At 38.2% G+C, this 15007-nt stretch overlaps 1 protein-coding gene across 1 annotated transcript; it reads left to right on the forward strand.

Annotated features, from left to right (window-relative positions):
- The first annotated feature begins 6897 nt into the window (after window positions 1-6897).
- Window positions 6898-8698, forward strand: LOC120436251 (trypsin-like). Its single transcript, XM_039606937.1, has 5 exons — window positions 6898-7051; window positions 7143-7284; window positions 7557-7683; window positions 7772-8017; window positions 8117-8698. The coding sequence occupies exons 1-5, from the start codon at window positions 6994-6996 to the stop codon at window positions 8315-8317; spliced, it is 774 nt and encodes a 257-aa protein (XP_039462871.1). The 5' UTR covers window positions 6898-6993; the 3' UTR covers window positions 8318-8698.
- Window positions 8699-15007: the final 6309 nt, after the last annotated feature.

Consider the following 15007-nt stretch of genomic DNA (forward strand, 5'->3'; position numbering starts at 1 on the left):
ATGTTGAAAATTCTGTTGAAAAGAGCAGAAGAGCCTGAGATTTGTGCTGATAAGAGGTGAAAAAGCTAAAAATTCTGCTGAAAAGAGGTGAACTTTTTGAACATTCTGCTGCAAAGAGATGAAGAAACAGAAAATTGTGCAGAAAAGGGGTAAAGAAACTGAAAACTCTGTTGAAAAGAGCAGAAGACGCTGAGATTTGTGATGAAAACAGGTGAAAGAGCTGAACTTTATGCTGAAAAGAGGGGAACTTGTTGAACTTTCTGCTAAAAAGAGTTGAAAAAACTGAAAATTCCACTGAAAACAGGCCAAGAAACTAAAAATTCTGCTGAAAAGAGGTGAAAAAGCTGAAATTTGTGTTGAAAAGAGTTAAAAAAGTTGAACTGTTTACTGAAATTTTTTTTGTCATAAGTGGGATTTGCCAAAAAAAACGGCATAAAAAGCTTAATATCTCAAAAAGTATGAAAGGTATGAGCACCAAAAGATATAGCATAGGGAGCAGAACAGATTAAAGTTTAAAAGTTTAAATGGTGGAAATCTGCTGAAAACTGAGGGAGTAGTTAACCAGCAAAGGTCGGAGCAACTAGAATAAGGTAGAATAAAGTTTAAAGAGAAACAGGATCACAATAGTGTCAATGAGGCATTCACACAATAATCAGGTATATTAAATATAAGTGTGTTTAAGTTTAACCAGTATAAAGCATAAGAAAATAAAATAATGATTCCAAGACAGGCCTAACTGAGAGAATGTGTAGAAAACAGCCTTGAAAAATAGGATTATGTTTGTGGAAGGGGGGAAGTGAGTGAGAGTGACACACAGGAGTCAGTGATCTCTGAATTTATGTGGAAACGTCAGATGGGAGGATGATAAGGGTGTGGCTACTTCGGATGATCTTATGTAAACAACATGACTGAATGTCTAGATGCGAAGAGAGATGGGAAATGGGCACTTGGCAGAGTATAAAGGAGAGCGCCCAGGAACATCCTTTGTTCTTCTCTTTGTCTTCTGTGAGATGAGCAGTTCAGAAGATCTCAGAAGTTCACCGCTGGATATTCCAGCAGAGATTCCAGAGGATCAACCATTGCCCAAACTGTAAAATTACAAATTGGTTCTCTATCGTTTTGGTATCTTTTTGGCAAGGGTCGGTTACAATAAAGGGCTATAGTAACCTGTAAGAGCGATGTACACTAAATAGGGTTGATACTCAGATTTTTGCCTTTACCATTTCACAAAGGGATAAAAAGGGAATGTTTAGACTTTGTTTAAACTTTAATTGCAGGGTATTGCATTTTATTAAAGCAATTTAGCAGCAGTAAAGCCAAGGAGGTCCAAATTGACCCTTGAGGCCTACTGTCTAGGCCCCTAAATTAAACCAGCTATTCCAAATGCAGCTCGTGAGGGAGCTGGTGTAACAGAGGTGGCAGGGAAGACACCTGGACTTAAAACTAGGTGAGTCCCCTCAGGGTCCATCTAAGCTTTGCATTGCTGGTTGGTTAAGACCCATAGGATCAAATACTGTATTATGGCTTTTTTAAACAGAAAGCCAAACCAGACTTCTTGTATTGGGGTGTTGGTCCTGGAAATTGAGTATGTAACAAACACCCTGCAACATGCTGACATTGTCACAGTCCTGGGTCGGTGACCCAGTGTTTCCTGTTTTGAAATATTTGTAGTCTTGGATTTCATTGTTATTTATAATTTCTAGTCTCTTGGTTTCTGTGTCTCTGCTTCCCCGGTGTTCCTTGTGTCACGTCTAGTCAAGTTATGTGTTCATGTCTGTGCCTGTCTCATGTTTCCTGTTTTACTTTGAGAGTCTCATGTGACTGTTAGTGTGATTTCTCCCAGCTGTGCTCTCTTCCTGTGTCTCATTCCCTCATTATCCCTCTGTGTATTTAAGCCCTTTGTTGATGTTTGTTGATGGGTCGTCTGGGTATTGCCCGCTGCATTTCTCCATGTTCCAGAGTCTCAGGTTTTCATGCTTTTAGTTCCTTTGTATTGCTTTTGTAGTTGCCTCCCAGTTTAGGTTTTTCTTTAGTTTAGTCTTTGCCACTTTCTGCATTTTATATTCTGTCCCTGCCGCTAATAAAGGTTCACTCACAGTTAAGTTCATTGTCAGCATCTGGACTTGGGTCCCATCTCTCTACACTCCGCACATCTGCAGACACAGAGATGATACAGATAAAGAACTCGAGCCTATGAGAACTACGGACTGGGTACAAAAGTCGAACCTTTCTCTGCAAATATGTTGCAGAGAATATGAGCCAAAATAAAAAAAATACCTAATGGAAAAACAATACAAATATTATATTAGTATCTCAGCAGACAAACATGCAACATATAAAAACTAACTTCATGTGTATGTGTGTATCAGTATTTGCTGCTGTAGTTTTTTCGGTGTGCAAATGGTTATCTTTGTCTAAAGTCAGAAATTTGAGTCAGCAACATTTTCTAGATAATTAAACATGTCTTTGACTAAGTCAATCTTAGGCTACGTTCACACTGCAGGTCTTAATGCTCAATTCCGATTTTTTGATCAAATCCGATTTTTTTGTCTGCTTGTTGACACTACAAATAAAATGCGACAGCAAGCGCGCTCTAGTGTGAACGCTCAAAGCGGCCCGCATGCGCAAAAGAAGACGTCACACACACAACGCGCTCTGTTTAGACCCAGAGCAAACAATATTGTTTGACTGATGGCCCTTAATATAAAGACTTCGGACTTTACGTTTCCCAATTTTTGCTTTAAGTTATTTTGTTATTTACATAATAATGTAGATAACCTAATAATGATCCTTTTTGCTGTTTTAGAGGAGCGATGCTTCAAAGGATAGTTGCAGATTTCTGTCAGAATCTGCAGATTATACAGTACAAATAAAATGTTCACGTTTCTCCAACGTTGTCTTCCCAACAGTTTCACTATCTACACTGGATGGCCAGGAAGCGTTCACGATGTCTTCTCCAGCGCTGATAATTGGCGTCTGTCTTGTGTCAGTGACGTAAAAGACGGATTTAATGCGACATGACCGTTCAAACAGCAGTCGCTTTCTAAAATATCGGATATGTATCGGATTCAGTACCACATACGAAAGTGACCCAGATCGGATTTGAAAATATCGGATTTGTGCTGTTCACACTGTCATACCATGATCGGATATGGGTCGCATAGGGTCAAAAAAATCGGATTTGATGTGCTTTCGCCTGCAGTGTGAACGTAGCCCAAGTCTTTCCACTTTGTGCCTTCAGGTGTAATCAGATCTGATCATATCTGTGACTAGAGGAAGCAGTCTGGTGATTCGAGGGCGACTCGGGGGCAAGGTCTTTGAAGTACGTAAACAGCTTAGAAAAGTAACACTGAATACACACAGGTTTTCGTTAAAACAGAGAGAATGTGTTACAATATCATAGTATAACCTTCTGAGATTCAGACACACACAGCAACACAGCAGATATAGCTTAGGAAATTCATCAGGTTGTAGAGGCGGACAGGAGTGAAATCAGTTCTTTAGCTACTAATGACAGGGATGAATGAGAAAGAGGTGACATTTGTATGATGAAAGAAATGACACAGCATCCGATATGGACTTTTTCAAAATACAGAATACAGAAAGCTTTATCAGACATCTCAGTAAACTGAATATTAAATAGCATTTTCTAATGGCAGATGGGTGTTACATGCCAAGAGATGTGGCTTTGCTTTTGTGTTCTTTTTAGCTTTCAGGTGTCAAGCCTCCACCTATTGGCCAGTTCAAAGTTGATTGGCACGTGTCTATTGGCTGGTCTGTGCACAGTTGGCCAATCACACTCCGAGGATCACTACAAATGAGCAGCTCCCTGGCTAGCTGGTGGCTGCTGGCTTCTGCTTTATAACAAACATTTGTGTGAAGGCTTCTTTGTATTGTGTGTGGTGGGAGGCTGGACAGGTAAGCTGGGGTACCCTGTACACTGGCTGCAGTTTTAAACACACTAGGTTATGCGGTTGATACCACTTTTGTATGTTTTCACTGACCTTTTGTCGAGTAGCTAGGTAGGCCTTTTGTTTTGCATTTTTGTTTTATTAATTTCTTTGATTTGGCTCAACCGCCCAGTCCTCCTCCCCCACCTTTTTCATTTGTTAAGTTTGACCATCAAGGCAAGCAACCAATAAATCCTGCCTGATTCTTAACTGTCCTGTTGTCCTCCTCCTTCATTGATTGTGGTTGTCCGGTGTTGCTGTCTCCTTCCTACCTTTGTCTCCACCATGGTGGGGGGGACGTAACAATGGGTAATGAGATTTGAAACATACAGCACCAGCATGTACACTTAACGAGCACATGTACTTCAGTATTCTTAAAAAATACTGACTAACAAAGTCAGATCAGTGTTGCAAACACTAAATGAGTGAGACATCAACAAATGTGAAACTTTGAAGACCTGTTTATGTACATGTTGTTCTACTATAGTAACAGCTTATCTTCATTCTGTGGTATCTATGGTTTATGTAGTTTGCTGCAGAACTCCAAGATAATATCATTTAAATGTGTCACATCAGACATCAGTGTTTAATATGTGAGAAAACTAACCATCAACTCTGTATCACCTGCTGGATATAAGTGAAAATACCCATAGTGTGTTTAGTAGAAGGATGAAAATAATGTTTTTGTGATTAGGTTAGGTGTTAATATTAAACAAACCAGACTTATTTCTAACAAACACAGAAAGTGGACATATCTGCTCAATGAGCAGCAGATACAATTGTAAAAGAAATACTTATGCAACCAAAATGTAATCCACTAATGATGTTGGCGATCGTGGCTCAAGAGTTGGCAGTTTGTCTTGTAATCGGAAGGTTGCCGGTTCGAGCCCCAGCTCGGACAGTCTCGGTCGTTCTGTCCTTGGGCAAGACACTTCACCCGTTGCCTACTGGTGGTGGTCAGAGGGCCCGGTGGCGCCAGTGTCCGGCAGCCTCGCCTCTGTCAGTGTGCCCCAGGGTGGCTGTGGCTAAAATGTAGCTTGCCGTCATCAGTGTGTGAATGGGTGGATGACTTAACGTGTAAAGCGCTTTGGGGTCCTTAGGGATTATGTAAAGCGCTATACAAATACAGGCCATTTACCATGTTGCCTAGATCTGTATGGTATGTGCTGTGGTTCTAGTTAGTTCATTACTCAGCATAGCAACACTAAACAGTAATACCAATAAAAACATACATCAACATCAGCATCATGCCAAAAACAAAAGAAATCAGTTAGACTCGAGAAAAAGAATTGTTGATGCTCCCAAAACAAAGCAGAAGATGGATGTACAAAGTTATCACAGCTTTTCCATGTGTCAAGAACTGGACTGAAAAGCATGATCAAGGATGATCAAAGAGAGCCATGCAGTACAGAACAAGCTTGGCAGAGGTAGGAAGTGAAAAACTATGCAAAGGAAATTAGTGAGAGATGTATTTAAGGACCCTAGAGGAGGGGTCTCAAGCTTAAATAAGCTGTGGGCCACTGGCACTGTCAGCTCATTGGATGGCCACTTTAGTGTTCAAGTAGTACAAAAAAATCAAACAAACATCAAGAAAACACCTACAAATATTTTTTTACATTTTAAATATCGTATAACAAGACAAAACTGCAGACATGAACGAATTTTCACTCTTAACTAACTGAAGCCTTTTATTGAACTACCGAATAAACACATTGGTACTTGGTCTCTGGCCAGATGTGGCAGCACTTCTGCTATCATTTTGTTCATATTTAACAAAATAAAAATACAGACATATGTGTACACATTAGTTTTTGAATCTCTTACTGAACTAACACAGCTAGTCCCTCAGCATCTTTGTACTCTCTGCTCATATTGCCTTCATATTAATTCATTTTTTGCTTTTTAAAGAACTTATTTTGACATTGTACTCAACAACAAACAAATCCTTCTTAACAAAAAAAAGTAACTTCAAGGGCCAAATTGCATTATATTTCTTCACATCAATATCCGGTTGTTGAGTGATGATGTTTGAACGCTGCTTCTGGGTCCAAACTACTCTGCATTTATTAAGGCTGTTGTGTTTTAACGTATTTTAATGCTTTGTATCTTGTTCTATTTAATCTGAACAAGCCCCTGTGCAGCCTGGGCTGCGAGTTTGAGACCTCTGCCCTAGAACAACTGCCAAGACACAAGTGAATGACTCAGACAAGTCAGGAATTGTAGTCTCAAAGAAGACAGTCACCAGAACACTGCACAAGAATTGACTTGCAGAACAAGAAAAAGAGAAACTTTCAAGTCAGACTGATGCATACTAAGGACAAGCTGAAAAAATATTATATATACTTGAAGCGCATCCTTTGGTCAGATGAGATGAAGAAAGAGCTCTTTAGGCATCAACAGGAACCGGGGATTTCTTCAAGGTGGAAAAAATCATGAAGAAAGGAGGATGTGTGAAGATTTTGAAAGAAATCCTCAGGCAGTCAGCAGTAAAACTGGGTCATTGTCATTGCTTTGTCTTCCAGCATGACATCGACCCAAAACATACCAGGTCAAGAACTGCCTCCAGAATACCAAAAGGAATGTTACTGACTGGCCTGCACGACGCCCTGACTTTAAAATCTGTGGGGTGAACTGAAGACCAAGATCCATGCCAGAAGACCATAAATGTGAGAAACCTTGGTGAGATCTGCCAAAAGTAGAATGGTCTGGGATTCCTCAGCAGATAAATGTGAGACTTGTTGAAAAATACATCAAATGACTGCAGGTTGCTATCAGCAAAAAGGATAAATAATTTGTAAAATAATGTGAAAGACTTGTGAAGAATTTTATTTCTGTGTGCAAAGCAGTGTGTTCCTGACTGATGATGCACTGTACTTATGATAAGCAAGACCATGCAAAGATAACACAAGTTTCAAATATGCAAACATAAAAGGCAAAAAATGACAGATGATAATCATACTTGCCAACAAAGCAAACTGCTCTATAAAATGCTCAACCTGAGACTCCTACAGTACAAACAAAGGTTAACCATTTTGCTGGCATCATGTTCGGTCTGCAGAAATTTCTCCTCCTCCTTGTTCTGACCTGCTTTGGACAACTCGGTAAGAATCACAAGTTTTTGTTATTCTTCTTCAACCATTTAATGAGGCATTCATTTAATTTTCCTTTTTTTTTTTCTTTTACTTTCTTCAGTGCATGGCATCATACATGGAGGAAAAGCCCCAGAGAGTTCAATGCGATATATGGTCTCTGTGCAAAACAACGGCGGTCATGTGTGTGGAGGGTTTCTCATCACTAATAACTTTGTGGTCACTGCCGCACATTGTTATCATTAGTGAGTAATCAAACATCTTCTGCTTAAGTCTCTTTCTTAAAGATAATTCTTTGCCTTTATTGGATAGTGGAGCAGTGAAGATTAGACAGGAACATGAGTAGAGAGCAGGGAAAGATGCGCAGCAAAGCTCTGCTCAATTTCAGTCATGTGGCACATGGTTCACTGCCAAACCAGTGAGCTAAACGGACGACCTTCTGCTTCAATCTCTGATTCATGTCATTAAAACAGATTTAGAAAATGAATTGAAAACCTCTTAATGATTATTCCTTCAGCCACCCCACGCATGTTGTTCTTGGCAACCACAATCTCAAGAATGGCCAAATGGTAGCGATTAAAAAAAAATTCGTCCATAACAGTTACGAAAGCCCTGAGACGGGTGATGACATCATGCTCCTACAAGTAAGTACATCTTTATATTGACAACAGTTTCACATGAAATATATTTGTGGTCTTATTTATATTTTAACTTTATGTTGTGTGTGTCCAGTTGGCAACCACAAACGGTCTACGCGATGTAATTCAACTTCCGCATGCTGAAATAGATCTAACAGCAAATGAAGTGTGCCAGGTGGCTGGATGGGGAAAAACTATGAGTGGTGGTAAATATGTTGGTGAGCTGAGGGTGGTGGACGTGTCTGTAATTAACCCACAAGTCTGTAAGAATCAATGGTCTCAACTTCCTGCCAATGTTATCTGTGCAGGTGGATATGGCACAAGCAAAGGATTCTGTCAGGTATGTATTCTGTCCAATGTCAGCGGGTTTCTTTTTGATAAATGTACTGTATTAAACACTTAATATAAACTGACCAATTAAAATGCTTCCTCCTCACAGGGTGATTCTGGTGGTCCTCTGGTGTGCAAAGGGTTTGCTGTTGGTATTGTTTCTTTCAACCACAACAGAAATTGTAACTACCCAGAATTACCCAACGTCTACACGGACATCTCAAAATACCTCCAATGGATCGACATGATTCTACACAACCACCAAGGATTGACAGTAAAACCCCACATGTTTTGCTGTTTGCATTACTGAAATGTCAGCATTTCTGATTGCTCTGTCAATGTAGCCAAGACAAATATCATATATAAGACAAATAAAATATATCCTGCATGAAACTGTGGTTTTTCTTCTGTAACAGTGATCATTTTAGCATTTAGCTCAATTTCCACAAACTGAAACAGAATATTTAGATTTGTAGTGTGAGGTCATTGTGACAGCTACACTTGATTCAAATCAGTGAACCTGTATGAGAAAGAATCACTGTGACAAATTAAGAATTATTAAGTCAATATTGATGAGGAACTACTGTGATAATCATACATGAAAAAAATACAAATGTGATTAAAAGTTCTGGGGCATAAAAAGAACAAACATTTAAATTTTGTTTTAATAAAGTGTCCTGTGCTCCTACTACATGTGGATTATTACCTATGTGTATTTTGCAGTATAAAAAATCCAAGCAACACACTGAGTCATTTCGCTGAATTAATAATCACCCATCGCCCGCAGGGGCGATCGTAACTCAAGAGTTGGCTGTTTGACTTGTAATCGGAAGGTTGCCGGTTCGAGCCCCGGCTCGGACAGTCATGGTCAATGTGTCCTTGGGCAAGACACTTCACCCGTGGCCTACTGGTGGTGGTCAGAGGGCCCGGTGGCGCCAGTGTCAGCAGCCTCGCCTCTGTCAGTGCGCCCCAGGCTACAATGTTGCTACAATGTAGCTTGCCATCACCAGTGTGTGAATGGGTGGATGACTGAATGTAGTGTAAAGAACTTTGCGGTCCATAGGGACTAAGTAAAGCGCTACACAAATACAGGCCATTTACCATTTACCCATAACTTTCCCACTATACAAACATCAAGTGGTGGTTTCTGTGGAGTTGGGACAGCCAAGTATTCCATAATTTTGTGTTTATTCTTAAAGGTAGCAGATGAAAGAACAAGAAGAAAATGATTTTCCATAAAAAAAACAAGTTGAGTTAGTCTATTAAAATGGTATTTTCTAAAGGTTGATCAGTAAAGTCCTGACAAATAAACACTCTTTATGAGCATCAGAGCTCAAATCTTAATCTGGAAAATGTGGTTTCTGTGGTTCATCTTGTTTACTGCAGGTAGTGTCATTCTGACTGCATCAAGTTTTTCCATTGTGAGGAAGGCAGTGCCTTTCTATACTTGTCAGATACATTACTGTGTCTCAAACAAAATATAAACAGGAGTCAGAGAAGTAAGAACGCAGCCAGGCCAATGAGTGCCAGCTTTGAAGGGCTACATGGATGATTTAATAACTCTTCTTCAAACATCATTTGGCTCCTGGAAAGGCTTGAAGAACTTCTTGCATGGACCAGGATTAATGTTAAATCGTCCAAATATCACATTCTCTCCATACAGAAAGGTGGCAGGGAAGAACTCATCTGTTTTACAGTGGATGGAGAGAGGATGCCACTGTTATTGTTCATATATGATTATAATCCACCAAGAAGGAGAGGAAGGAGCTAGTCATAATTTAGGTAGCCTGGATAGAGGGGGTATAAATCAGAGCCCTCAGCCAACAACTGATCATGGCAGAACTCACTGTCCAGTGGAAGGGAAGGATGGAGTTAGCCTGTGAGAGAAAGAAGGACTGGTACCTTGACCTGACAACTGGGTATAGAGAAGCAAGCTGTAGAGGATAGAAAGAAAGACCTGTTGTGGGGAAGACTAGGGTCCTAGGGATAGCTGCGTGGGGTGCAGGGAGGCATCCCTGCTGTTGCTGCACCACCACCAGCTGTTCCAAGATTTCCATCAATAAATTTTTCATCACAAGACACAAAATATTCACAAAAGTTCTCAGAAAAAAATTTAAATTGATTCTTTTTTCTATTTTCTTGGATTAGTTCTGTTTTCTAAGAACCCTGCACTGTGAGAGCGTCTGCTTCTGGACAAACTGCTCTCAACACTGCTATTAGCTTAGCATTAACTTGAAAATTCTACTATTTTAATAGATGTTGTGCTGATCAAAGTCAAAAATACATCTTTTGAAATATAAAAGATGATAATATTTTTTAATTTAAAGCAAAAGCATTTTCATGTTCACACACTAGCATTTTATTTACCTGCTGTGGAAAAATTTGCTTTAGTGGCCACTAAACAGAGAGAATGTGGTACAATGTTACAATAAAACTTTATGGGTATCAGACACACACACACACACACACACACACACACACACACACACACACACACACACACACACACACACACACACACACACACATACAGCTGAAATAGCCTAAGAAACCCATGCAGATTGGAGAGGTGGGCAGGATTAAAATCAGTTCTTTAAAAACTGGTGACAGGTATGAATGATAAAGGAATCACATTTGTATGATGTAAAGATATATACAAAAAGTCTAAAATGTTCAACTATCTTAAAACGACTGAGCATCGGACGCCTTCTCCACATATTCGGGCTATACAGCACCAGATTGCTAACAAGCACATGTAGTACAATCACTTTTACAGAGTAAATATTGAATAACGAAGTCAGATAAGTGCTTCAAACACTAAATGAGTGATACATCAACAAGTGTGAAAATTTGAAGACGTGTTTATGCACATGTTGATCTACTATAGTAACAGCTTATCTTCAATCTATGGTTCATCTAGTTTGCTGCAGAACTCAAAGATGATATCATTCAGCTGTGTCACGTCAGATATCAGCCTTCTTTACTTGTGAGTATGATTAAACTGAAGAGATTTTAATGTGTTTTAAAATCAGAAAAAAGAAGAAAGGCAAAAGTTTACCAATTATACTGTGCATACTGTTTGCTTAATCTGCCGTATCAACAGGTCTACAGTCTTTTGTTACACTGGCTGTTGCTTAAGGATCCATAGAACATGAAAGAAAATATATAATATGACATAGTATATCTACAGAGAATAGTTTAAAGTTTCAACATTCAATCCACTGATTACATAAAAGATTTAAAAAAAAACTGCAGGGAGCATTTGGCTCAAAATATGGTGAAAAAGTCCTAACTATCAACTCTGTGTCGCCTGCTGTCCTCTGGTGTGTAATGGATTAGCTGGTGGCATTATTTCTTTCAAGAGCAATTTCAATTGTAACTGCCCAGGTGAACCCAACGTCTGTACGGACATCTCAAAATACACTACCAGCCAAAGGTTTGGACACACCTCATTTAATGGGTTTTCTTTATTTTTACTACTTTTTACATTGTAGATACTAAAGACGTCAAATACATGAAGCAAGACATATGGAATTATGTAGCAAAATAAATAAATAAATAACTCTAAATATATCTTATAGTTTAGATTCCTCAAAGTAGCTACCCTTGGCTTTGTTGACACATATGCTTGGCCTTCTCTCCATGAGCTTCATGATGTAGTTACCTGGAGTGGTTTCACTTCACAGGTGTGCCTTGTCAGGATTCATTTGTGGAATTTCTTGCCTTCTTAATAAGGCTGGGACCATCAGTTGTGTTGTGCAGAAGTCAGGTTGGTACACAACTGACAGCCCTATTTGACAACTGTGGGCAGAGTGCAAGAGTGTGCAAAGCAGCAATCAAAGCAAAGGGGGGGTATTTTGAAGAATATATCAAGAGTATATATAGTCATGAAAATAAAGAAAAACTATTAACTTTTGTTGTTGGATTGCCAGTGGATTGATCCCTGTCCATGTGTTACCCAAATTCATCCATCAGTGTTTGTGTGTTTACCCTCTCTTATGATCCAGGGATATTTTCAGATGCAATGTTAAAGTTTTTGAACATGGTTAGCAGTGTTGGTCAAGTTAGTTGAAAAAAGTAATTAGTTACTAATTACTGATTTCTTCTCCAAAAAAGTAATTCTGTTACTTTACTGATTACTTATTTTCAAAAGTAATTAGTTACTTTACTTAGTTACTTAAAAAAAACATGATAAACAACCTCAATATGTAATAAAGCAAAAAACCTTTCAGCCCAATTCTATTTTTTTCCTGCATAATCCATCATATAAAATTGAATCAAATGGAAAAGTCTGTTTTTAAAACTTGTTTTATAAGTTTTAATCTTTTAACTTTATGCACTTTGCATCAAGCAAAAATTAAATTATATGAAACAGTCTTTGACTTGAAGAAATTTGTTTAACATTTAAACCTATTTTCTTTACGCGTTACTGCCCATCTCTGATGGTGAATACCTCATGTGGCTAATGATACTAAAACTAAATAAACAGGAGAAAAATGAGGTCCAAAAAGTCATAAATTATTTTCTGATCTTACGGATGATTCGTCAGGCTGCTCTGGCAACAGCTGCAGATATTATAACACAGAAGATTAAAAAATATGATTATTCTAAAAACAAACTTGTGTTGCAGGGTGGTTGCAGGGCAGGAAGACAAATGGTATCTAAAAAAATTTGTTGATACGGTGAAAATGAAGGATTTCCTGCTGCGGTGATGTACTGTCTGCACGAGATGTTTTTTATTTTTTTATTTTTGTCATGTCTAAGATCAATTAGTAAGTCAAAGGAAAATTTATTATGTCATAATATATTACTTCAAATGGAACATTTACTAGAATGTTTTTTAAAGAGTTTATGGGGGAAAAACCTCGGACAGTTCATTTCTGTTCATTTTGTCAGTGCAGTGAATCTATTTGCTGTAAACAAAGATAAAAATCTTAAATTAATAATAAAAATAGAAAATTTTAATGTCTTCAGCCTTACAGGGTGAAGCTAGTGGCCTTCTGGTGTCTGAAGGGTTAGATGTCGGTATAGTTTATTTCCATGATACTATGACAAACCAGATATAGCTAATGTCTATATAGACGGCTCAAAATTCTGTGCTGTGTTTCTGCAATTTCATCATAATCTCAAAATGATGGACAGACACAGCTTGCTTATTACTTAAAAGCTTATCTGTGAGTTCACGGTGGTTTGTGAGGCGCAAAGTCTAACTGTTATTAACTGAGGCTATGGTCTGTTGTAATATATATGGTACAGTTACCAGTGCAATTAGTACCCAGTGCATACTGCACAGACAGTACAGTCTGATAGAATATCTGATTCACTTTATGAATCAGAGATCCATATACATACTGACCCAAGACGCATGCAAAATTAAAAAGATGAGGAGGGAAAAAATGCGAGTCACCTGTAAAACTATTCCTGTTTTGGGAATTATCTCATTGTTGCTACCTCTAGTGCACCTGTTGTTAACGTAATTAACACGAAAGTAGCTGAAACTGATTTAAAAAAAACTCCTCTGTTTCTTAACTGACCAGATCAATCTCAGAAGTGTAAGTGACATGATGCTGTACTCTGATTAAAAAGTATTCTTTTCATTTTTTGGACCAGTGTAGACACACGGTGTCGCTTCTTTCAGCAGAAAAAAATGAATTACCCTGATGTAATGTCTTCAAAGGCACTGTCAGAATACACGTGACAGTTAAGTGTCTTGTTTTTTCTCAGCTGTCTGCTGTTTAACAAGATGCAAAAATAAAACCATACTTAGAGTTTCTGTATTTATTATTCAGTTTTCTCAAAGTTCAATTTTGATTTGGAGTTTTATTTTTTAATTTAATGAACCAAAATTTTTTTGTCAGTGTTCATTGCGCTCACCACAAACATGCTGTTACTGTTACTAAAGGGATATTCTCTCTTCCTGCTTTTCTCAAACACCGCATTTCTGATTCTATAAATGCAAAATCACAGGAAGTGCATTAATCTGTTTCCTATAGTTTTTCTGGAGCATGCATTTAAAATCTATAACCTTATGCATGCAGCAAGAAACCCAGTTTTAGGTTAAAGCAGAAGTATTCTCGGGGTGTGGTATATTGTGCTATACAAAATCGCAGCGTTTCTTAAGAGCACTCTTTTCAACACACAAAAGGGGAAGTGTAAGTATCCCATATTACCCGTAACTCAAACCATATACGGATACAAACACGCAAAAACAGACTCATTAGTGATGTGCGATACCACTGATTTCCTTTCCGATCCTTTCCGATCCGATACCAAGTAAAATCCGGGTGGTATCGACGACACTGATCCGATACCGATACTTTGCACAAAAACTTAATGTGTTATTGTATTTTAGATTATAGCTTCATAATGATTACCGGACATCAGAGTACTTGTTGTTATTGTTCAATCATGAATATTATCATATAGAAATAAAAAATCTGAAGTTGTGTGTTAATTGACGCTATTTGAACATGTATATCTTGTCATTTAACATGTACATAATTGCCCGGACATTCCAACAAAAATGTCGAACATTCACACTTTCCCTCATTCACAGTAGTGCTGTGACACTACAACAAATTTTAGTATTGATCTGATAACAAGTAAATACAGAGCCAGTATCGCCAAAGTTGATTAATGATTAATAATGAGATGAATTCTCAATTTGCAAATTCTGAACACATTTTAATCATCACTATATCACTGTGATTTTTACTTTCCACAATAATTAGTTAACACAACAAAACACACCTTTGAGCTTTTCATGTGTTTTAAAACTGGGTTTTTGGAGACCTGGAATGTAAATTTTTCTTTCTCTAAAGCACACAAACAGATTCGGACATTTTTCACAGTGCATGTTTGAGGTTTATTTTTTCCAAAGAAATAATTAACAGAGTTCAGCGGGCTGCACACTGAATTTCGATACCAATACTAGTGTTGGTATCGATGCTGTCGATACTTGAATCGATCCGTCCACCTCTAGTACTTGTAGTTAACTGCA

This window comes from Oreochromis aureus, linkage group 23 (genome assembly GCF_013358895.1).
Source record: "Oreochromis aureus strain Israel breed Guangdong linkage group 23, ZZ_aureus, whole genome shotgun sequence".
Taxonomy (NCBI): Eukaryota; Metazoa; Chordata; class Actinopteri; order Cichliformes; family Cichlidae; genus Oreochromis; species Oreochromis aureus.